The 25748-nt window shown below is 41.0% G+C and overlaps 1 protein-coding gene across 5 annotated transcripts in view; it reads right to left on the reverse strand.

The window, feature by feature from the left end:
- Nucleotides 1-2994: 2994 nt before the first annotated feature.
- GJC1 (gap junction protein gamma 1) overlaps nt 2995-25748 on the reverse strand; it is a 38721-nt gene continuing 15967 nt past the window's right edge. For 3 of the 5 annotated variants that reach the window (XM_011289239.4, XM_023243558.2, XM_011289241.4), the window contains exons 2-3: nt 9781-9856; nt 2995-8823 (exon numbers count right to left, since the gene is read on the reverse strand). In XM_011289239.4, coding sequence (XP_011287541.1) covers nt 7613-8803 — 1191 coding nt within the window. In that variant the 5' untranslated portion in view covers nt 8804-8823; nt 9781-9856 and the 3' untranslated portion in view covers nt 2995-7612. Of the gene's footprint in view, nt 8824-9780; nt 9857-14895; nt 15563-16190; nt 16249-25748 lie in introns of those variants that run through there. The other 2 variants (XM_011289242.4, XM_011289240.4) reach the window with 2 other exon arrangements.

Below are 25748 nucleotides of genomic sequence, written 5' to 3' on the forward strand. Positions count from 1 at the left end.
TCTGGCGTTTCACATTCCTCCTGACCACACAACACCCCCCCTATGCCCCATGCTGAAAGCTGGGCCCTTCCTCCTCCCAGCTATCTCCAGAGCTGGCTTGAATGGCCACTCACCGCTTTAAGAGACACATAAAAGAAAAAGAGGTCCCCACCCCACACGCTCTCCTTCTCGGCCAACAAGCCCCCAAAAGCAGGCCACTGGAATCAAACAGCATAATCACAAGCCGGTCTATAATCGAGACGGGGGGGGCGAGTGTGCCACAGACCTCTGTCCACGATCATTTTCCCGTTGGAACGTGAAGTAAACAATCCGCTGACCATTTGCGTTCAACCCTATTTCCAGGCTTTTGCCTTTAAAAGCACCTCGAGGAGCCCAAATCCTCGCGCAGACCATTCTGCAGAGGCCGCGTCCTGTCAACGCTGTCAACAGCACCTGGGTACAGGATCGACCATCAGTCTGCCTGCTGGGCACAAGCCACAGCTGCAACGTGCTTTCAGAAAAATGGGCCAGGCCAAAGGGGCTCCCTGTCAGTGCTTTTTAATGTTCCCAGTGCAAAGATAAAATTTCACTTTCACAGGGCTACACAAACTAAAAATAAAATTGAGGGGAAAAAAAAGCGATCTAGTTCTGTATCATTTTTCCCCATGGTCAGGTCCCATTCAGGTCACTGGCTGTGCGCGGAAATCGGTTATGAACAGTTGCTCGGTTCTGCCTTGCCTGGGGTTTGAGGCTGTCAGCCAGCCATGCCCTCTGTGATGGCCCCGGAGAGCAGAGCGGACAAGGATACTTGTGGAAGGTTCGGCCGAGGGTAAAGAGGGAATCCGGTCAGCTTTTCCTCGAGGCTCTAGCAGGGGGCTTCCTTCGGTTTTCTTTCACAGTCCCTGAGTCTAGTTGAAAACAGGCCTGGCGTGTCAAGGGCAGGGCAAGGAAATGCTGTGCTACCTCCTCAGGATTGAGAGGGCAGCAGAAAACCAGTGCTGGCGAATGCTTGTCACCATGTCATCTTCTCTTTTTCTTACTTTCCACTTCTGAGTCACTTCCTCTTTCTGATTGCCTCAAAGATGTCATTGGATGTAGGGCGGAGAAGTTTCTCAGTAATGACACCAGCTCACTGACATAGAAGGTGAGATACTTCTCTTTACACGGACTGGTCAGTCTTGGAACGGAAGTCCTGAATCCACACTGGATCGTGGTTTGAAAACTCCCGTACACACAGTTAGTCAAGGACCGCATGCTTCCCGGCACCCACCCCCTGAACATCACTTCTGGATTATTCTGCCCATCCCTCTACAGCCCTCCCCCCAGGCTGCCATCAGTCATTCTGGGCTGTCAGAGAAGATACTCCTGTGCTATGCCAGGGTCTAAACCTCTGTGAAACAGAGATCATTCAAAATAATCCCTCTTCCCCTTTTTCTCCTGGCCCATTCTTTTTTAAACGTTTCTTTGCTTATTTATTTATTTAGAGACTGAGTGCGAGGGGGGCAGGGGCAGAGACTGGGAGACACAGAATCAGAAGCAGGCTCCAAACTGTCGGCACAGAACCAGACAGGGGGCTCGAACTCACAAACCACGAGACCATGATCTGAGCTGAAGTCGGACACTTAACCGACTAAGCTACCCAGGCGCCTCAAGTTTTTCTTTTCCCTAAGCTAAGTCGTTCTCAAAACTTAATATGTGATATTACATGTGGAAAATTGTTGGGTGAAGCAAGTGTTCTGTGTCTTCTGGGGGAGGCTACTCAACTGTATGCATTGGTAACTAACTACTAAACAAAAAGGGTGAATTTTACATGTAAATTATACCTTAATAAAAAATTTCTTAAGAATCACCTAGGGAACTTAGTTCTGAATGTGCAGACCTGAGAAGGGTCCAAGGAACCAACATTTTAACAGGCATCCCTGTCTCTTCTTACACAGGCAGCTCCATGGTCACATCTGGAAAAAACACGGCAGGTACAGCAAGGTCCACCCAGCAAAGATCCGCAACGCTGCCTTCCCCACCAGCAACTGCCGCCCACTCCTCCGGGAAAGGAGTCAAGGGTGCAGGCCCGGATCTGTTCTCCACTCTGCCTCAACCTCTAACAGTCTTCACGCCCGTGGGGGATAGGCTTCCAATCTGGGGTAACTAAAGGAGAGAAACCCTAAAAATATTGTACTTTAAGATTCACAGAAGTCTTAGAAATAGTTTTAAACTCCACACAGCAAAGATTTTTAACTTTGAGGAGGGAGGACACCTTTTCCAGGTATTGGTCTCTGTTCTGATGGCCAATCTGCCAAATAATCCACTTTCAAAACTAACAGGGTGCCTTCACTGCTCCAACAGCTTGGAACGGCTCACAAGTTTATTACCAAATATGGCTGGCTGACCAGTTTACACTCTGCTGCTGAGGGTGCACTCTTTGCGTGACCTACCAGCCAGCCTTCTGTGTCCGGGCCCAGGGTGGGGTGAACACAGGGCACTTTTGCAATAAATGCTACCCTCTCCTAACCCCCTCCCACACTTCCTGCCCAAAAGGCACGTTAGCCATACCAAGACCAGTGTGGGTCTGCAGGGAACATCCCTCTCAGAAGGCCCCCCTTTTGGAGAAAAGGCCCTGAGAACTACAGGGAGCGAGACAGGCTGTGTTCCCAGTTTCTGTGCTTAGCCTCCAGACCCCCCCGCTCCTCTTACACAAGCCACATCCCCTTCCCAGATTTAGGATGCCAGTAATATGCCAATCCGCGTAGCCACAGTAATCAGGAGTTGTGTAACTCAGCTATGAACAAGGGCATGTTTTGGGCCCAAGTCACCTGCTTGGAAGTTTTTCTGCTCATGCATTCCCACTGAGATCAGTTTACAGGTGAATGTACTAGGAGAGATTTTCATATCAGGTTTTCTGTACAAACCATTAAGCCATCAGGTACTATTTTACACAAGGAATGGGGTAAAATCCTCAATATGACATTTACTGGCAGCCGAGTTCTCAAGTTTGGGAAAAGACGCACAGACCACAAATGAATCTTCTAAACTGTATTTGGAACTCACAAAACATTTGGAACTGACAAATCTTCCTAGAGACAAGGCCCCGAGCACAGAAGTCTGTCCCCACCATAAAAGTTTTACATTAACTGTACAGAACAAAATTAGCAATGAGTGATCTTTGGCACTAGAATGGTAATTCCTTAGCTGTTCATACAACATCCAAACCACACATGACATTAGATTGCTGGTTAACAGTTGAAAATTATATTTCAATTATCTTAAAAAGCTAGAAGTCCTAGCTAAGTTTTTCAGTATCAATATGCTAATTGTATCTAATACTTAGTGCCTGAGGTAGAGACTTCTGTAAGAGCTTTATTAAAGAAAACACAATTGGAAAGTACAATAAAGAAAAATTTCCAATCTTGGAACCAAATAGCCAATGTCTTTGCTGGTTCAACAAGCCAACCTTGAAATGTAAAACACTTACTCCTTTTATTTCTGTAGGGACTTTGCATGGGAGTAAGACTTTCTTTTGTTTGGACTCCTGGATTTTAGAATACTATGGATTGTCTCTTTAAAAAAAATTTTTTTTTTATTATTGAGAGAGAGAGAGAGACAGAGTATGAGCAGGGGAAGGGCAGAGAGGGAGATGCAAAATTAGAAGCAGGCTCCAGACTCTGAGCTGTCAGCACAGAGCCCGACCTGGGGCTCGAACTCAGAGACTGTGAGATCATGACTTGAGCCGAAGTCGGAGACTCAACTGACTGAGGCACCCAGGCACCCCTGGATTGCCTCTAAAAAGTATGACTATTAAGGTGGAATGTGCATGAACCAAACTCACTTAACGTTATTATTAAAAACAACACAACTGCATTAGGGGCAACAAATAAAATCTTTTAATCTCTCCATGATGTGTGGCCAGAATGTAACTTTTATTTCCAAACTCTACACTGTAGAGGCGCTGGGTCTTTCTTATTTTCAGGTGGTAAGGCTCTTCATGAGATTACATGATTTTATACAGATACAATTAACCTAATACCTGGAATCTTCCAATCAAAATGACCCACAACTGTGTATCTTTGACTTTCAGGTCCCTTTCAGTCAAGAAAGACCCTTCCTTTATAAAAAGGCATTTCTTAAAGTAGGTTCAAGTATAACATACTTGCCTTTACTGCAAGCTAGCTGGCCAAAAATTTATCATAAACTGTAGATGTTAGAGGTATACGGTCTCCTAAATGAGACAGAAGGAATAAAGCATGGACATTTATAAGCTGAAAGGGTAAAGCATCAGTATGACTAACGGGAATGACATTTAAGTCCATTCTTGGTATAAACTGCTTAAAGCCAAGTGTTTTAAGCCATCACCGACTCCTGTGATCAAGAGCACTGGAGGATGGTTTACTACTGCCATTGTGTAGTTTTGTCAACTATTTTTTTCTTGAAGACCCAAGTTCAGACACAAGACCAATAAATAGTTGGTCTTTGAATACCTTTTACCATAGGCTCTAACTACTTCATAACACTTCCAAGAAGTAGCTCCTGAAACTTGGGAAAGTCAGGTGAACTGCTTAATTTTACACCATTAAGAAATGACAGAGTTACGGTACCGAATGAGGACTTTTTTTTCTCTTTAAAGACATAGGTGTCCTTGTAAAAGACAGATATGTGGGAGTTGTCAGGGCTGTGAAAACCATTTTAGATCACAAAGTTCATTTTTATCAAAAGTAGTTTTTTGCAGATTACTCAAGGAAAATCCCCAGAAAAATGGACTTCAAATGAGATAACACATTTGTGGCTTTCAATGAGCAAATATAGAAACAGGAAAAACTAAGTCATAAGGCAAAGATGAAGCCACAAAGCGAACATTAAGACTTCTTTAGGAGAAAATGTTATCTAATTCTCCCTTCAAATTTGAATTAAGAAAAAAGCCTGTTTTATAAATCTCTCCTGGTAACACATTTTAACACAAATGAGCAAAAAACACATCGCAATAGATCCAATAGTATATTAAGAAATATAAACATATTGACCATATCCTGGTTCTAGTAGATGGAAGGACTAAGCACTCAACTATTTAGAGAAGCAAATGTCATAGGACAGACATGACTTTATGGCAATTCCAAGGAATACAATTTTGATAGGGAAAAAAAACCTGCGGACAGGCTTCTTATACTAATACCTGTAAGTTCCAGAATAACCAGAATGATATTTTTATAGATTCGACGTAGACCCAATTCATGGGTTAAGCTAGACGCTGATAGGGCCATTTTCCTAATGGAGGTCCGTGACATGCCATTATGGGGAAATGGCTTTGGCAAACTCCCAGGGTTCAAAGGCTGAAGAAATGTACCAAGAAAGCAGCGAGAGTTGGGAACTCTATGTCATAGCTAAAACTTTGGTGAGAGAGTAGACTCGCCCATGTGAAGTGACTTAGAATATTTTTCTATATACTTGAAGATATTGGAAGAATTATCCAGACACAAAATAACATTTTCATCGGAACAAGCCAAGAGGAAACACCGAGGGCACTGTTTGTAGGAACTAAGTAGACGCTTCTGGCATCACACGTCTTTGCCTGGCATTTCTGCTTGACTCCTTTCCTCTCTGTCACTCTCGAGCCCCCAGCCTTTCCTCTGGCGAAGCCACTGTCTCCTTCAGGCTCTGTGTAGATGTGCATTGAGTGTGTATGTATCTTCTGTCCTTTGGTTAAGAAATTTCCTTGAATCTCTAGTGACACCAGAGGGGACTGATATCTTCATCTTAAATAAGCTTAGGTGTTTAAAAGCTTGCCTGTTTTCTAATAAGCACTTGAATTTCTTTATAAAACACTTGGTATGAAGGAAACTGCACGAGTCTGCTAATGATCCAGGACATGTCAGGTCTATCGTTTTCTGAAATTCCCCTTCAGTCTCTCCTGAGTTTACTTTCTGATTAAGGTGTTTAGAGATTATAAGGAGTTTCTCTAGGCTAAAATTTATAGATTAAGAAAAAAAAAAGGGCAAAAAAAGTTAATGCATGGCTGGAAGATAAGCTGAAATTTTCTGAGTAGAACAAAGAAAGAGATGAAAAAGAAATGCCCAAAGGGTGCTGTTCCAGGATTCTCCTAAATAATAAAGAATGGACATTTTAAAATTAAGACCTAAAAAATAATACTTTTGCAATTTCAAAGTCAGAGGCGGCTTGCTTTCTATTAGAAAACAGTGAGACACTCAAACCCAAAAGCTCCATGGGAAACAAAGGCCCCTTCCTTTACATCCTTACCAAGCTCTTGCTTACAAGCTCATAAACTGTAAGACAAACGATGTGAATGGGCTGGGAGAGCGAAGCTCTCCCACAGAATACAGGACTGAAAATATCAATAAAATACTGCAAATTGTAAGTGTTATGTGAACATCAATGCTTGTCATTAACAAATAGATATGCCTTGAGGGAATAAATTCTGAAATTCTCTTTAGGTCTATTTACAGATAGAATCCCCATTCTGACTGGTCTTCTATACAGAAAGAAATCTACATTGGCCGAAGTACAGAAATTATAAAAGTTACGCAGCAAATTACACAAAAATAAGGAATTTGGATTTAGGCCTTCTGCCACAGGCAATACAAATGGCTCTGAGTATTTTTAGCCGAGAAGAGATTTTTTTTTATTTCTAATGTTAACATCCAAAGAAAATATCCACCACTGGTTTCTTAAGAAACCAGAAAGGCAGGTTTCTGGATAGAGATTTAAGGCAAATCAAATAGGTCCACAACTAAACATTGCAGTAGGGCTCATCTTCCAGGCATGGCTTTGCAATAGAGGAATCTTAGTAACACCTCTGGTCAGGGTCTCCACGCTGCTACCAGACTGAGGACACTTTTGTGTATCAGCCTTTTGGGAGAACTTAAATTATGTGCACACCATCGAGGCATATGCTGGCAATGCTTGATAATTAAACAAATCCTGCAGTTAATCATTTATATCCTTTGAAAATACAAACAGGTTTTCAAAGATTGGATATAGGTTTGGGTAGGTGAATGAGATTCAAAGATTTCTTAAGTAAAGGAGAAAAGATCTCAGCCCCCTTCTACTGTGGACTTTCTTTCCAAGATTGAAAATTGATGCTTCCTCCTCCGGCTCCTGACATATCCGAAATCTTCCCTGCAACACGAGAGGCACTTTTATTAGGTGTAGCGTCTATTAAAACTTTAAACCCAGGGTGGAATTTGCTGAACAAAGTAATAACACTGGCCTAATAGGCATTACCTTAAGGATTTTTTTTCCTTTAATATAAAAGTGTAACTACAGCGGTCCAATATACAAATACAAAAAAAAGTACTCATACTAAAAAAATGTACCATAATACTGTACATACAAAAACTTTTCAACAAGAATGATTTAAATATATCTGTTTTTTTTCCAGATCTGGAAGACACAAATGTAAAGTTCTGTAACAGTATTATTGCTGAAATATGTGCCCACGAACATGGTGTTTCCCCTTTTCTCCCCCTTGTCCCAGCCCCGCTTTCAGAGTCCCCTGAGCGTGGATCATGAGCCAACAGCATCCCTGAAGATAACCAGAGCCAAATGTTTACTCAACGGAGGCCATTATTCAGTGAGCCGCTGCTTACCACGGACTATGGAAGAGCACAAGTTTTAATCCCAGCCAAGATTAAATCCAGACGGAGGTCTTTCCATCCCCTGATTTGCTACTAGCACTGCTCTTGTTGGACCCAGCTTTGGACCCCACTTTGGCTTTTTTTTCCCGGGGACCATGAGGGTTGTTTTGGTGACTGTAGGCCTGGATTGCTAGATCCAAGCGCTCCTGAGCCATTTTGATCTCCCGCTGCAGAGTCTCCAGGTCAGCTGGGAGGTTCTCCTCATGGCTGCCGTACTGTTGTTCCTGGGCGATGTTGGCCTTGTTTTGCTTGTAGGCAATCTTAGCGTTGGACAGTTCGGTGTACTGGATTTGATCTGGCTTGACGGCAATGTTATAGCCAGGGGGAGCAGATGGTGTATTCCAAGTGAAGGGATAATTATAAGCACCCGGATCTTCCAGTTCCCTCCTTTTACTGTTTAGCGAGTCTCGAATTGTCCCAAACCCTAAATGAAGCATCTCCCAAATGTTAAGCAATAGGCAAAGGCCTGTAACACCATACATTATCAGAAGGAAGATGGTCTTTTCAGTGGGTCTCGAAATAAAGCAGTCTATCTTATGAGGGCAAGGAAGTCTGCTGCACACATAAAACGGGTGGACTTGGAAGCCATACAGAAAATACTGCCCTATCAGAAAACCCACCTCAAACACGGTCCTTGCCAGCAACTGCAGCACGTAGATTTTCATAAGCCCGTCCTCCCGAATCCGCCGGCGGCCATCGTGCTTGGGTTTAGGTTGGTTCTGCTCTTTATTTTCTTTTTCACTTTCCAATTCCATTTCCGGATACATCATGGGATCCTCCTCATGGTCCTCTTCTGTTTCTTCCAGAGCCCGGTGCTGTTTCCAACGCATTGCATAGGGTTTGCTCCGAGCTGTTTTCTTGTCTGCTTCGCCATGCTCCATCTTGGCAATCTTATGAATGGCGTAGCCCAGGTACATCACCGAGGGGGTTGCCACCAAAATGATCTGGAATACCCAGAAGCGCACATGGGAGAGGGGTGCAAAGGCGTCATAGCAGACATTCTCACAGCCTGGCTGCTCCGTGTTGCATACAAATTTGCTTTGCTCATCATAATAGATGGATTCTCCTCCTACAGCTGTAAGGACAATCCGGAAGACAATCAGTACAGTGAGCCAGATCTTCCCCACGAATGTGGAATGGTTGTGGATCTCCTCTAGCAAGCGAGTCAGGAAGCTCCAACTCATGGTGATGGAATTGGTTTGCCCTGATAAAAATGGAAAAATGAAAAATGTCAAAGGAAAATCAACAAATACAAAAATCTGAACAACCTAATTTTTTGATGGTATCTCTAGGAACTACTTTTTTGAATACTTGAAATCTAACTTCAAGGCTCATGCCAGAGTGCTAATTAGAATAAAGAGCATCTCACTCTCTACTACCCCCAGGAAGGACAATTCACCTCAGTCTATGAGCACATCTTTGGACCTACAGAATCGTAGAAGTCTGGTTAGCTTTCATGTCTTCCCTAGTTCCAAAGGTAAAATTGTAGCTAACATCTGAGATGTGTTTCTCAGACCCAGCCTACTAGATTCTTTATGCATACTATTATTTCATAAACTTCTCTGTGAGATATAAATAAGAAAATAGTGTGAGAGGTGTAGCTATTCTTTCCAGTCATGGTAAGACTCTCACCGAGAACATAATGGGGGCATTTGGGTTGGACCCCATTGTGAAGAGGTACCTTATTAGGAAATTTAAATTTTGGACCTGGTGACAAAGTATTAAAAAGAATCAAGGAGATGATACAGCTGCAAATAACTGGCAATGATCAAGAACTAAAACAAAAGACAGAAAGGAACTAGGAAGACTAGGAACTGGCTAGACTGCACAGGATAGCAGATTCCAGGATTCTGTGTACCGCTGTATCTGGTCTATGGTAGATTTACGTTTGCAAACTGTGGTGTGAGGACATTAAATCCAATCCATAGGCAAATCCATTCAAAACAGCATTTTGAAGGGCAGTTTTATTCTGAGATTCTTAGATCTATACGCCCAGCATCTGGGTAACAATCATCTAAATGAGATGATGTATATACAATTCCTAATGCAACCCCTGACACAAAGCACACTTCTCTCTCCTTCTTCTCTTCTTCCCACTCCCAGTTTACTTTTGTAGATTATAGGTGATCATCAGCATCCAAGAAGTTTAAATATACTTTACCTGTTACTCAGAACTTCTGTTATCCAGAATTTTCTTAGAGAAATGATGTTTTGCTTATAACTTTTCCAGATTCCCTCTGGAAGGAAAAAAGACAAGTGAAGGTCACAAGCTTCCTCCTACAGAAAATAATCATTAAAATGCCATTTTCAGGAAGAAACAAGTTTTCTATGGAGCAGAGGAATTAATCAGCATGAGGAAGAAACATGCTTGAGTTTGAATACCTCCGTATATTCCTCCCAATACATGTGATTGGAGAAACTATGTTTAAAGTGACCCAAAGATTAAGTTATTGTAGTCTAAGAAAATACGACAGGATGGAGTGCCTGGGTGGCTCAGTTGGTTAAGCGTCCGACTTCGGCTCAGGTCATGATCTCGTGGTTTGTGAGTTCGAGCCCCACATCAGGCTCCGTGCACAGAGCCTGGAGCCTGCTTCAGATTCTGTGTCTCCCCCTCTCTCTGCCCCTCCCATGCTCATGCTCTTTCTCTCTCTCAATAATAAACTAACACTAAAAAAAATTTTTTTTTAAAGAAAGAAAAGAAAACACGACAGGAAGATGAGTCATTCATGAAAATCTGAAGCAGATCAACTCTGGCACCTATAGGAAAAAGCCAAAGCAGAAAAATCTCAACAAATTTAAGCTGGGTCTCTAAAGGCCTTGCGAAAATCTTCACCCTGGATGCTCTATTCCCGTTCTATTCCCTGGAGCAGCTAATACCTCTCACTGGGATTTGAATGGCCAACAATGAGCAAGCTGTTTAGTTAAAACACCCAACAGCTGGCTCTCAGTCACTGGGACACTTGAATACACTGGAGGTGATTTACAGCTTCACACAAAGAAACTGCTCACGGAAAGAAAACACCTGCATCTGTACTGTGATTTTAAAAAAATAATAACACCGGGGTGCCTGGCTGACTCAGTGGAGCATGCGACTCTTGATCTCGGGGTTTTGGGTTCAAGCCCTACACTGGGTGTAGAGATTACTTAAAAATAAAATCTTGCGGGGAGTGCCTGAGTGGCTCAGTTGGTTAAGTGTGTGACTTCGGCTCAGGTCATGATCTCACAGTTCGTGAGTTGAAGCCCCACTGGGGCTCTGTGCTGAAAGTGTGCAGCCTGCTTAGGATTCTGTCTCTCCCTCTCTCTGTGCCTCCCCCTCTCATACATACTCTGTCTCTCAAAATAAAACCAGGACAAATTAGTGTGTGTGTGTGTGTGTGTGTGTTAAAGTTTATTTGGGAGAGAGAAAGAAAGCACAAGTGGGGAAGCAGAGAGAGGCAGAAAGAGAATCCCAAGCAGGCTCTGCACTGCCAGCGTAATGCCTGATGTGTGGCTGCAATTCACGAACCATGAGATCATGCCCTGAGCCGAACTCAGATGCTTATTAACCAACTGAACCACTCAGGAGCCCCCAAATTATTACTTATTATCAAGTTCTGCCAACTTTGAATAGTCATGGCCAGGAGTCATCCATAAGGTGCCAACTTTGTTCATTTGCTATCATTTAATTTAATAAATTTAAAACAATCTCTAAGTGTTATGTGTTCGTAGTAATTTAATAAGAAAAACTGGTGGTGATGGGGGTAAGATATTGGGAAAAACCTGGAAAATTTTCCAAAACGTCAATGAAAAACTAAGAAAAGGGGTGCCTGGGTGGCTCAGTCGGTTGAGTGTCTGACTCTTGGTTTCAGCTCAGGTCATGATCTCATGGTTTGTGGGTCTGAGTCCCAAGTAGGTCTCTGTGCTAACAGTGCCGAGCCTGCTTGGGATTCTCTCTCCCTCTCATTCCGCCCCTTCTCTGCACTATTAAAATAAATAAACTTTAAAAAAAAAAAAAAAGACAGATAGTACAGGCACCTACAGAACATGGAAGTATCAAGATTACATGCAGAATCTGACCACACAAGCATTTTACCACTTCTCTCACTGAATACAAGTTATAAAACCACAAGAGTAATACGCAATCTTTAAATGGTGACATAGTCAAGTTTCTAACACAACTCCTGTAATGATTCACACCCCCAAGTTCAGACTCAGATTTTTCCAAACACCACATCTAAAGCATTTTCCCTAAAGCCTGAAGTTCGATTTACTCCAATTAGTCAAAATCACAGTGTGACTATTAGAAAACTCCTCCCCTACACCTCTCTCCATACCAAAGACAAGTATCTTTTTAGCAATTAATGTGATGAAACAGTTCTCAACGGTTCAGATCTCATATAATAATCTACCTTTTCTGGGGGGAGGAGGAATTAGTCCTATGTCCTTCAGAGCTTATAAAGCAGCAATTTATACACATATAGAAGTAGGCACTGTATACTGGTTAAGATACAGTCTAGACTTAGAAAATGTTGAACCCTAAGAACCTGGCTTCCCAAGGGCAATCACAAATGCCACAGCACCCTGTACCCATACCTTCGGTATATGTGATGTGTTTAGTAACTTAACTCCAGCATCTCATAAAATGGGTAATGGGAAATTTTCTTTCTTTAGGAATGTTCCACTACAGTTCCCCTTCTTCTGAACCATTTTTTGCTCTCCTTTCAGAAACCTAAAATTCAGGACATAATCTTCTCTGACTTCCCTTTTTCAGCAAACAGACATGCATACAGAATGGGGAGTGAGTGTGTGCAATTACTCTGTGAATGGCTCTCATGGAAACATAAAAATCATTTCCATACTTCATCTTTTAAAGCAAGTGCCATGGGAGCACAGGATGAGTGGAGCACGAGCGGAGCACATGGGAGCACAACAGGAGGGGGATGGCAAGCTGTTAAATGTTTTTTTCTAAGAAAGCCCAATCGATTTACATGTACATATGTACTTATTATCCTCCTGAAAAAATACACTCTTTATGCTTTGTTTGAATTTATCTATAGACAAATTCTAGGAAGCAGTATTATTAGGCCACAGGAAATGTAAATCTGCATGGCTCTTGCTTTGCACTGTCATCCAACTTGAAAAAAAAAATTTTTTTTAAATATCTATTTTTGAGAGACAGATCATGAACAGGGGAGGGGCAGAGAGAGAGGGAGACAGAGAACCCCAGGCAGGGCTCAAACCCACGAACCGTGAGATCATGACCTGACCTGAGCCAAAGTCAGACGCTTAAGCGACTGAACCTGCCAGGTGCCACTGTGCGTTTTTCTTAAAGATTTTTTAAGTAATCTCTTTCTCAACATGAGGCTCAAACTTACAACCCCAAGATCAAACCAGCCAAGCGCCCCTCAATTTATTTTTTTATTTTTTTTATTTAAAAAAAATTTTTTTTTAATGTTTATTTATTTTTGAGACAGAGAGAGACAGAGCATGAATGGGGGAGGGGCAGAGAGAGAGAGAGACACAGAATCAGAAGCAGGCTCCAGGCTCTGAGCCATCAGAGCCATCAGCCCAGAGCCCGACGCGGGGCTCAAACTCCCGCACCGTGAGATCGTGACCTGAGCTGAAGTCAGATGCTTAACCAACTGAGCCACCCAGGCGCCCCCAATTTATGTTTTTAATATACCAAGACATACTTCCCCCATATCCTTCCCCACTTCATGGACTATTTCTAGCCTTTTGCCCATGTATTTGTAGAATATATTCTTTTTTTATTAAAAAAAATTTTTTTTAATGTTTATTTTTGACAGAGAAAGAGAGAGGGAGACACAGAATCCAAAGCAGGCTTCCAGGCTCCAAGCTGTCAGCACACAGCCCAACGCAGGGCTTGAACTCAGGAGCCGTGAGATCATGACCTGAGCTGAAGTCGAATGCTTAACTGAGCCACCCAGGCACCCCATGCAGAATATATTTTAATATAGTATAGACATTAATCATTTGGCATTTAACATAACACTTCACTTTATTGTCTTCCTTTAATTTTTATTTTTTTTAAACGTTTATTTATTTTGAGAGAGAAGGAGAATGCGAGCAGGGAAGAGGCAGAGAGGGAGGTGGGGAGAGAATTCCAAGCAGGCTCTCGGCTGTTAGCACGGAGCCTGATGTGGGGCTCTATCTCACAAATTGTTGAGATCATGACCTGAGCCAAAATCAAGAGTCTGAAGCTTAACTGACTGAGCCACCTAGGTATCCCTCAAATTTTGTTTCTATATAGTCACATCAGTCAATTTCTTGAATAAATTCAAAGGTGGAAAAACTATTCCTTCTAGGATGACTTTTTAAGTAAAGAATACTACAATTCATGGTAGCCCATAATTCAAAAGGATTCACACAAACAAAATAACACACACTGAAAAAAAATGTTTGCTTATATAACATTTATTGGACACAAACCAAATGTGTTATTTTTAGTCCGTTTTCCAAATAACTAAGGTTACAAATCTACCTTGTCTTGTACTAGAAAACAGAATTTTAAAAATTAGTTGGCATAAACATGGTAATAAATTACATAATTCCCTCCCAAATTCTTTGTATTTGAAGTTTTCTACAGTTATACCCTAACAGGATCCAAAGTTTACCACATTTTTCTGTAGAACAGAACTCATAGGATTTTTGAAGATTAAATACAAAGCATATTATTTGGATTATCCCAAGAGGTAGATCACATGATTAGATCCCTTCTAAAGATGAAGAAATGAGATCTAGAAAGGTTACAAAATTGCCCCAAGATCATACAGTTATTAAAGTGGTTGGGGCGCCGGGGTGGCTCAATCCATGGGATCAGAATAAATTCACAAAGATCAGGGTGCCTGGGTGGCTCAGTCAGTTAAGTGTCGTGTCCGACTTTGGCTCAGATCATGATCTCACGGTTTTTGAGTTCGAGCTCTGTGTTGGGCTCTCTGCTGACAGCTCAGAGCCTGGAGCCTGCTTCAGATTCATTCTCTCTCTCTCTCTCTCTCTCTCTCTCTCTCTCTCTCTCTCTCTCTCTGTGCCCTTCCCCTGCTCGTGCTCTTTCTCTCAAAAATAAACATTAAAAAATTTTTTTAATAAAAAAATTCACAAAGATCAAAAGGGGAAATTTCAGAGTTTAAGATCTTATGTGCAGAATGAACTCAAAGTCAAACAAAAAGAACTCAGGTTTCTTGGCAGTTGGGAAGGAAGAATAAAACTAGAAAAGTGGTATCTCCAACAGAAATGGTTTAATTACTTATTTAATAAGTTTATAAGTTTAATTACTTACTCAGGCATTGAGAATAGGGACAAGAGAAGTTGGTATAAACTCCATTCAGTAGACACCAGGTCTGCTGTGCCAGTGTCCTGTACAAGGGGAGACAGTCAAATGGTGGACATACGCAGAGCTAAGAGCTGTGCCAGACCTCAAGGTAAGCACCATTACTCCCAACGCTGCTGCAACTTTTGGGTTTGTCACTGCATCAGACCGGGAACCCCTAGATGTTGTGTCTTTCACCTCTGCTTCCCTAGCTTCTAGCAATAACTGGCACATTTTAAGTGTTAAATGAATGTTTGACAGATGAATAAATGCATTCCTATGGGACCTGCTTTATACTTACTACAATCTCTCCACTTTTTTCTCCTTGAAAATAAATTCCCACTGCATCAGCCTGTCCATAAAAAGAATAAGCAGCCTCATGAGGCAATGAACCTTGCTTGGTTCACAGGACAGTTTAAGCAGAAAATGGGCTTTTGTATGGAGTGAGGTGTCAGGTAAAACACTGGACTAGAAATTAGGAATTTTCACTTCAGAGTTTTTGTTTTTAATCTCTGTTCAACACCTTTCAGAAAACCATTTGCTTTCTCCCTAGTTGTCTCCCGACAAGAGCATCCGGCTCTTGATTTCGGCTCAGGTCATGATCTCAGGGTTGTGGGATAGAGTCTGGAGCCCGCTTGAGATTCTTATTCTCTCTCTCTCTCTGCCCCCTCCCTTGCTTACATGTGCTGTATTAAAAAAAAAAAAATTTTTTTTTAAGATAACTGTTTAAAGTAAAAATGGCAACAACTAATTATTGTAGGAGTGATCTTTCTTAAAAAAAATTATTTTTAAGTCATCTCCACACCCAATGTGGGGCTTGAACTAACAACCCCAAGATCAAAAGTCCCATACTCCACCAACTGCACCAGCCAGGAGGAGCCCCTGGAATTTATATTTATTATCACACTTCTTTTACATAGAAGTAAAAGTAGTAAAACAATAGAAGTAAAAACAATATCACAAAAAGCAGAGAGAAAGGAAATGGAAATATACTGTTGTAAGGTTATCATATAATACAAGAAGTGATTTAATATTGAAAGCAGACTGTAATAACTTAAAAGATGGCTGTAGTAAACCCAAAATCAACTATCAAAATAACAAAACAATGTTACAGCTAATAAACCAATGAAGGACATACTATGCAATCATAAAAGTAAATGAGACAGAATAAATAGGAGGATAGTGGATTTAAACCCTATGACATCAACAATCACATTAAATGTAAACAGGCTAAATATTCAATTAAAAGGCAGAAATTGGGGCACCTGGATGGCTCAGTTGGTTAAGTGCCTGACTTTGGTTCAGGTCATGATCTTGCAGTTCATGAGTTCGAGCCTTGCATTGGGCTCTGTGCTGACAGCTCAGAGCCTGGAGCCTCCTTCAAATTCTGTGTCTCCCTCTCTCTCTGGCCTTCCCGCGCTCATGCTCTGTTTCTCTTTCTCTCTCAAAAATGAATAAACATTAAAATAAATAAATAAATAAATAAATAAATAAATAAAAGGCAGAAATTGTCAGACTAAATAAACAAGATCTAACTATATGCTGCCTACACAGAAATCCACTTTAGGTATAAAGCCACAAAGAGATTAAATGCAAAACTATGGAGAAAGATGCAACATGTTAACAGTAATCAAAAGAAAGGAGGAGGGGCACCTGGGTGGCTCAGTCCGTTGGGCATTTGACTTCAGCTCAGGTCATGATCATGATCTCACAGCTCGTGAGTTCAAGCCCCGTGTCGGGCTCTGTGCTGACAGCTCAGAGCCTGGAGCCTGCTTCAGATTCTGTGTCTCCCTTTCTCTCTGCTCCTAACCCACTCACATTCTTTGTCTCTCTCAAAAATAAATAAGGAAGGAAGGAAGGAAGGAAGGAAGGAAGGAAGGAAGGAAGGAAGGAAGGAAGGAGAAAAAGGAGGAAAGAAACAAAGAGAGAAAGGAGGAAAGAAAGAAAGAAAGAAAGAAAGAAAGAAAGAAAGAAAGAAAGAAAGAAAGAAAGAAAGAAAGAAAGAAAAGGAAGGAGTAAATGACATGCCTGAGTGTCTTTTAATTTCAGCTCAGGTCATGATCTCAAGATTTGTGGGATTGAGCCCCATGTCGCACTCTGTGCTGACAGGCAAAGCCTTCTTAGGATTCTCTTTCCCCGTCTCTCTGCCCTTCCCCTGCTTGCTCACTTTCTCTCTCAAAATAAATGAACATGTTTTTTTAAAAAAAAGAGGAGGGGCCCCTGGGTGGCTCAGGTCGTGATCTCACGGTTCAGGAGATTGAGCCCCACATTGGGCTCTGTGCTAGCAGTGTGGAGCCTGCTTGGGATTCTCTCTCTCTACCCCTCCCCCACTTATTCTTTATATAAATAAATAAACTTTATTTAAAAATTTAATTAAGGAGAAGTAACTATGTATTACCAGAAAAAGTTTATTTCAGAGCAATGAACAGCCTTAAATAAAGGTCCTTTTACAATGATAAAGGGGTCAATTCATCAATACAACATAAAAATTCACGTTTATACACATATTAACAGAGCCTCAAGAGAGGAAGCAAAAATTGATAGAATTAAGAACAATCGACAAATCCACAATTAATAGTTGGAGATTTCAACACTGCTCACTCAATAACTCACAGAATAAACAGTAAGCATATAAAAAACAAATACTACTTACTATCAACCACTAAACCACAAAACCACTGACATTTAAAGTACGCTCCACCCAACAGCAAAAGAACTCACAATTTTTTCAAGGACACAGAGAACTTGTACTGAGATAGACCATATTCTAGGCCATTATCAAAGCTGCAATACATTTAAAATTATTCAAATCATACAAAGTATGTGCTCTGATCACAATAGAATTAAATTGGATAATCACTCAAATTGACTATCTTCCCCTATTCTCTCTTTTATCATTGAAAAATCTCCATAGGAATGACCCAAAAGAACTGTTTTCCTCTTCTCCACCCTCAAAATACACCTCCTTACATTTCCAAGACCAATTACTAACACTTTTTTTCAGAAAGTTTTATTCAGAAAGTTTTATTTTCCCTATAAGACAAACAACAAGAGGTGCCTCGGTGGTTCAGTGGTTCAAGCGCCCGACTCTTGATTTCAGCTCAGGTCATGATCTCATGGTTTGTGAGATCAAGCCCCGTGTCAGGTGCTGCACTGACAGCTCAGACCCTGCATGGGATTCTCTCTCTGCCCCTCACCCACTCATGCTCTCTCAAAAATAAACAAATTTGGGGGCGCCTGGGTGGCACAGTCAGTTAAGCGTCCGACTTCAGCCAGGTCACGATCTCGTGGTACGTGAGTTCGAGCCCCGCGTCAGGCTCTGGGCTGATGGCTCGGAGCCTGGAGCCTGTTTCCGATTCTGTGTCTCCCTCTCTCTCTGCCCCTCCCCCGTTCATGCTCTGTCTCTCTCTGTCCCAAAAATAAATAAACGTTGAAAAAAAAAATTTTTTTTTTCAAATAAACAAATTTGGGGCACTCACGTGGCTCAGTCGGTTAAACGTTCGACTTCAGCTCAGGTCATGAACTCACGGTTTGTGAGTTAGAGCCCAGAATATGGCTCTCTGCTCTCAGCGCACTGAGCCTGCTTCAGATCCTGTCTCCCTCCCTCTCTCTCTGCCCCTCCCTCGCTTGCATAAAATACAACCACGCTTTCTCTCTCTCAAAAATAAACATTAAAATAAATAAATAAACTTAAAAAAAAAAGAACAAGACACAATTTAGGATTACTGAACACACATGTGCTAGGAAGCATACAAAGTGCTCATTTATTTTAATCCTCATAAAATCTTATCTTTTAGATAAGAATCAGGTTCATGAAAATTGAGTAATGTAGACAAAGTCAGCTACTGGCTCAGGTTGGTTCAAACAGGCTAGTTTAACTCCAAAGTCTTTTATTTTTGCTATGCAGTATTTTCTTAACTCCAATATCCAATAAGGCATTGATTTATAAATTACTTCACAATGCTCTCAAATACAGCATGCCCATCTGAATCTGCATATGTAAAATACCTTAAGAATTGAAAACTACCTAAATGGCTAATAACTGATGATGAGTGGTGAATAAACTATGGTAACATCTATGTGATGGAACAGTACACATATCAATAAGCCTAGATACCACCAATCTACCAAAACTACTTGCCAATGATAACTTCTGGTCAATGGTCAAATTCAATGGTGCCAAATTCAATGGTCAATTCTTATTCAACCTTTTAAGCTATATATATTTTTTAAATGTTTAATTTGTTTCTGTTAAATTTCTAAGAATAGGGGCGCCTGTGTGGCTCAGCAGGTTAAGCATCCGACTTCAGCTCAGGTCATGATCTCACAGCTCGTGGGTTCGAGCCCCGCATCGGGCTCTGTGCTCACAGCTCCGGAGCCTGGAGCCTGCTTCGGATTCTGTGTCTCCTTCTCTATTCCTCCCCTGCTCACGCTCTCTCTCTCTCAAAAATAAATAAAGATTAAAAAAAAATAAATTTCTAAAAATATTTTAGAGAGAGCATGTGAGCAAGCGGGGGAGGGACACAGAGAGAGGGAGACAGAAGATCCAAAGCGGGCTCTGTGCTGACAGCAGAGAGCCTTGATTCAAGGCTCAAACTCAAGAACCATGAGATCATGACCTGAGCCGAAATCAAGAGTCAGATGCTTAACCGACTGAGCCACCCAGGCACTCCTAAGCTGTATTTGATATACCTGATTACTCGTTCCTCTCCAAAATGCTTTTTTTTTTCCACTTGGCTTCCCTGATACCATACTCTTCTGGCTCTTATTTTTCAGTTCCTATTTCAGTGTCACTTCTCCTTTTCTAAACTTCTAAATACATGTCCTGATTTTTATCCTATCTTGTTACCCTATCTTTTTCAGTGTTCTTTGCACGTTCCTCCAGCCAGAATTCAACTTGTAAATGATGTCCCATTTGCTTCAACATTTCCCTTGAACTTTAGGCCTGAAATTCAACTGCTACTCTACATCTCCTGGATGTCTAACAGGCCCCACATTTCTCATACCACAATCCTCCCATCCTCCGAAGACCTACTCCATTTTCAGTTTTCCAAATCTAAGTAAATGGCTCCACTATTCATGTGGTTCCTCTGGTCAAAAACCTTCAAGTCAGCCTCACTCCTAGCCAAACCATTGGCAAATCCTTCCAACCACTCCTTACCACCTCCACTACTACCACTCTGATTCAAGCCACCTTCATTTTTTTTTTAATGTTTTTATTCATTTTTGAGACAGAGAGAGAGCGTGAGCAGGGGAGGAGCAGTGAGAGAGGGTGACACAGAATCCAAAGCAGGCTTCAGGCTCTGAGCTATCAGCACAGAGCCCGACGCGGGGCTCGAACTCACAGACTGTGAGATCATGACCTGAGCCGAAGTCGGACGTTCAACCAACTGAGCCACCCAGGCACCCCAAGCCACCTTCATTTCTAACCAGGACTACTGTAAAAGCAAAATCTTCTAACTGGTTTCCTAGTTTATGCTCTTATCCCTCTCAAATCTATTCTCCAAAAAGTAACCCCAATAAAGCTCTTAAAAAGTAAGGCAGATCATGTCCCTCTCCTGCTCAAAACTCTATTGGAATAAAATAAAAAATCTTTACCACAGTCTACAACATGCCCATATGACCATAGTTCACTTCCTGGTCTCATCTCCTTCCATCCTCCCTCTTGCTCATTCTGACTCAGAAATACCTGTATCCTCACTGTTCCTCAGACTGCACCAAATATGCCATGCTTTCTCTCTCTCTGCCTGTCCCCCCTCTCTAAAAATAAGTAAATATATATTCTTAAAAAAAGAAAAAGAAAAAAAAGTGGGGGCACCTAAGTGGGTCAGTCAGTTAAGCATCAGACTATTGGTCTTGGCTCAGTTCATGATCCCACAGTTTGTAAGATCAAGTCCCAAGTCGGGCTCTGCACCAACAGTGCAGAAATAAATAAACAAAATATATAAACAATTTTTAAAAAGGTGGCTCAGTCGGTTAAATGTCTGACTCTTGATTTTGGCTCAGGTCATCACGATCTTAGGACTCATGAGTTCGAGCTGGCAACTGGTTCTGCTCTGACAGGGTGGAGCCTGCTTGGGATTCTCTTTCTCCTTCTCTCAAAATAAGTAAACATCAAAAAAAGAAAAAGAAAAGAAAAGACAAATATGCCATGCTTTTGTCCCAAGACTTCTGCACTTGCACTTGCTATTTTCACTGCTTGGAACGCTGTTTTCATCAATACTGGCAGGACTTTCTCATTCAAGTCTGCTCAAAAGTCACTTCCTTAATGAAATGTCCCCCCTGGGGTGCCTGGCTAACTCAGTTACTAGGCATGCCAGCCAGGTACCCCCTTGGTAACTCTTTCCTAGGTAGAGACCTAATCTCTCTACTATATAAAGAGTTCCAAGAACAAAAACAAAAACAACAAAAACCTACCCCCCAAAACACCCAACAATCCAAAAGGAGAGGGGCAAGGGACACAAGCAGACATTCCATGGCAACCCCCCCCCCAACAAATTCCCCTTAAAAATGTTACACAACATGGATGAACCTTGAAAAAAATAATGTCAGGAGCGCCTGGGTGGCTCAGTTGGTCGAGCATCCAACTTTGGCTCAGGTTATGATCTCATAGTTAATGGGTTCGAGCCTCACATCAGGCTCTGTGCTGACAGCTCAGAGTCTGAAGCTTGCTTTGGATTCTGTGTCTCCCTCTCTCTCTGCTCCTCCCTCATTCATGCTGTCTCTCAAAAATAAATAAAAGTTAAAAAAAAAAAAAAAAAAAGAAGAAGCCTCTTAGACTAGAATATGATGAAGGATGTTTGGGAAGTAGCCATACAGAAGGCTGAACAGGGAAGTCAAAGACCAGTTTGCAAGAGAGTCTTAGCATACCATGGAACCTCAAATTAAAGCATGTAAGTAGTGATGAATAAAGGAACCTCACATGTGGTCCACAGACCACCTTCATCAGAATTACCCAGAGCGCGTGTTGAAAACGCTCATTCTCACATTCTATTTACCCAAATCCCACTCCCAGACCTACCGAATCAGAATCTAACCAAGCTTCTATGGTTGAACATGTAGGTTGTTTATAGTGGTCTGTTGTAATACTCAACTCGGTACACACACCCATTTCTAAAAGAATTGCTGGTGAACAGTTGTACATTGCGAAAGATATTTTTGCATGTTTACAAAAAAAGGTCAATTTCTTTGCCCTCTAGCTCTCCAAAAATTCTAAAGCTTTTGATTTGTATTACCAAATTACCCTTCCAAAAAGCTGGTACCTATTTATTTATATTTCCACTATCAGAGTATGAGAATCTGGTTCCCTCATTTCCTCACCAATGATTTCAATATATTTTTTAAGAAACAAAGTCTGGGTTAATAAGAGTTTAAATTATAAGAAGTTTTACAGTTCGGTTACAGTTTCCTCAAAATATTAAATATACAATTACCTTATGATCTAGCAATTCTCCTGGGTATATAGTGAAAGAAACAAAAGCAGAGATGCCAAGAGATTTTTGTATACTCGTGTTCACTGTAGAATTATTCACAAGAGCCAAAAAAGGTAGAAGCAACCCAACTGTCCACTGACAGATGAATAAACAAAACATGACATTTTGTAATATACAATGGAATATTTTTCAGCCTCGAAAGGAAGGAAATTCTGACACATGGATGAACCTTGACAACATTATGTTAAGTGAAAGAAGTCAGTCACAAAAGACAAATGTTACATGATTCTACTTACATGAGGTACCTACAATAGTCAAATTCATAGAAACAGAAAATAAAATGGTGATTGCCAGGGGCTGAGAGGAACAGGGAACTAGTGTTTAATGGGGTACAGTTTCTGCCGGGAAGATTTAAAAGTTCGGGAGATGGTCATACAACGATATAAATTTACTTAATGCCCCAAAGCTATACACATTATATTTTTTAATGTTTTAATTTTTAATTCTTTTTTTAAATATATTTTTAATGTTCATTTATTTTTGAGAGGGGGGGGAGAGCATGAATGGGGGAGGGGCAGACAGAGGGGGAGACAGGATCTGAAGCAGGTTCTGTGCAGACAGCAGTGAGCCTGATGTGGGGCTCAAACTCATGAACCAGAGATCATGACCTGAGCTGAAGTCAGACGCTTAACCAAATGAGCCACCCAGGTGCCCCAAAGTTATACACTTTAGAAAACGGTTAAAATGATAAATTTTATGTTAATACCACAAAAGGATAAAAAAGTTTTAGACTAAAATTCATTCATGCAATTGGTACTTATCTATCATCAAGAAGCTTGCAATGTAGTAGTTTGTAGGATATTTACAAACACGTTTTAAAAACTACAGTTGTATTCAAGAGATATTTACTATACAGTTATATATGCTAAACAACAGAGAACTAGAAGAAGCAAACTAAAATCATCTGTTAACTTTCAACATATTTTATAGTGTAGTGACACTACAGGGAAATGCTTTACTTTTCAGTTTATCTGATTCATTTTTTCCATTGCAAGCTCTTTACTATAACGTTGGCCACAAAAAGTTAATCCAAAAATACCACTTTCATATATATCTTTGGAATAGACTCATGTAAAAAAAGCTCCCAAGGGTTCCAAATCAACAACGAAAAAACCCAATAATTTGTCCCTTGTCAATTTTTAATCTAAACGAAACTATAATAAACAGGAAATTAAAAATTTTCAAGTAAGTAGTGCTAAATTCTAAATGTTTTACAAATGCAACAACAAAGTCCAAATGGGTCAGAGCCAAGTTTTAATCTCCCTCTAATTAAAAAACAAACAAAAAACACCCCAAGCCTATTACAAACCAGATTTTAAAATCTTAGTTTCTTTTAAAAATTAAAAACAGGGGCGCCTGGGTGGCTCAGTTGGTTAACCATCCAAATTCGGCTCATGTCATGATCTCACAGTTCATGAGTTCGAGCCCGGCACTGGGCTCTGTGCTGACAGCTCAGTGTCTGGAGCCTGCTTCAGATTCTGTTGTCTCCCTCTCTCTCTGCCCCTCCCCCACTTGTACTCTGTCTCTCAAAAATAAACAAACATTAAAAAAAATTAAAATAAAAAGAAACCCACCTCATTTTCTCAGAGTTCCTGGAAACTGAGGGTCAGGCCTGTGATCTATGTGTGCTCTGCTGGTGAGATGCACCATCAAGAGTAATTCCACGGAGAGAAGGAAGATCTGGCAAAGTCTGCTCTGGGGAGAGCAGGACTGAGCAAGGGAGAGCTACCAACTTTCAGGGGTCCCAGCTTCTGGGTCCTGGGCCCAGCCGCAGTGTGATCTAATGCCAGCAGGAGTCTCTTGGAGACTTGCCCCAGTGGGGTTGGTCTCTGGCCCTCTGGGCATATAGGGAGTCGGCCAGCTCTCTCAAATCCTTAATAAATGAAAAAAAATTTTTTATTATTTATTGTTGAGAGAGAGAGAGAGAGAGAGAGAGAGAGAGAGAGAGAATATGAATGTGAGTGGGGGAGGGGCAGAGAAAGACAGAGGGAGACACAGAATCTGAAGCAGGCTCCAAGCTGTCTGCACAGAGCCCAACGTGGGGCTTGAACCCACGAACCGTGAGATCATGACCACTCACACTCTGTCTCTGACTCTCTCAAAAATAAACATTAAAAAAAATGTGTCTTCCTTTTGGGATGAGCACTGGGTGTTATATGGAAACCAATTTGACAATAAATTTCATATATTGAAAAAAAAATGTGTCTTAATAAAAACAATGTCCAGGATGAACTAAAACTAATATTCTAGAATAGTGATTCCTAACCTTGAATTTTATGACAACAAGACAGAGCAAGCACTGAACTTGGAGGTAAGAGATTCTAACAGGCACTTCAGGAGTATTTCTCCCCACCCCACCCCGTTTTTTTTTTTCATTTGTGAAATAAGTGGAGAATATCAGATGGTTTCTAAGGTCTTGCTATTAACATTTGATGAAAATAACCTCAGGCAGAATAAAATTCATAAAACAACCAACAAATTATGTGGCATTCAGAACTCTAAGGAGCAGGAAAGAAGTAACTGCAGTGAAATGAAACAATGACAAGATGTCAAATTTTCAAAAAGGCATTTCCCAAAGTCATCCCCCCAGAAAATTTATGGTTGAATAAAACTAAAAAAATGTAATATTGACTCACCATGATTCTAAAGTATTAACTATCTGGGCATCCCAGATCATGAGCTGAGCAATTCACTAAGAATCGTGCTAGTGACTCACACTCCTGAATGAGACTGCTTTATGTGCAGAGACAAGGCATCAATTAAAGGGTTTACAATGAAGTTTTGTTTAACTGGAATGCTTTAAGTGGAAGTTAATTCTGCATGAGCGATAATAGAGGTTTAATAACTAGCTAGTGACAATTTCTAAGCAAAAGCATCATGGCAGCTCACTAGCAAACAGTAATCTATGTATTACAAACATACAAACAACTTGTTTTCAAAAGAGGTCTTGGCTATGGACGTTATTGGAGAAACACAAAATTTAATTTATTGTGAGTCAAATTATAAAACCTAGTGGAAAGTGGTTTGAAATCTTGGCTCTATTAACCAACAAGGAAACAAAGTACATCACTATGGGGCTGAAGTGTCAATTTGTGCTGGCAAAAAGCCACTCTATTTAAATGTAAGAACCTTCAGGAACCAGCTGGAGAAGTAAGGGGAACCTGGGATAATGCCTTCATTCACATCCTAAGTGGTACTGTCTTCATGTAAAAAAGGACAATATTGGTACACTTGTCCAAAACAGCCTGAGTTTAGGTCAAATCAACTGTCTGAATAATCATCAGTCTAGGAGAATGAACATGTCTAAGACAAAATAAAAAATGTGTAACA

The sequence above is a fragment of the Felis catus genome, chromosome E1 (genome assembly GCF_018350175.1).
Source record: "Felis catus isolate Fca126 chromosome E1, F.catus_Fca126_mat1.0, whole genome shotgun sequence".
Taxonomy (NCBI): domain Eukaryota; kingdom Metazoa; phylum Chordata; class Mammalia; order Carnivora; family Felidae; genus Felis; species Felis catus.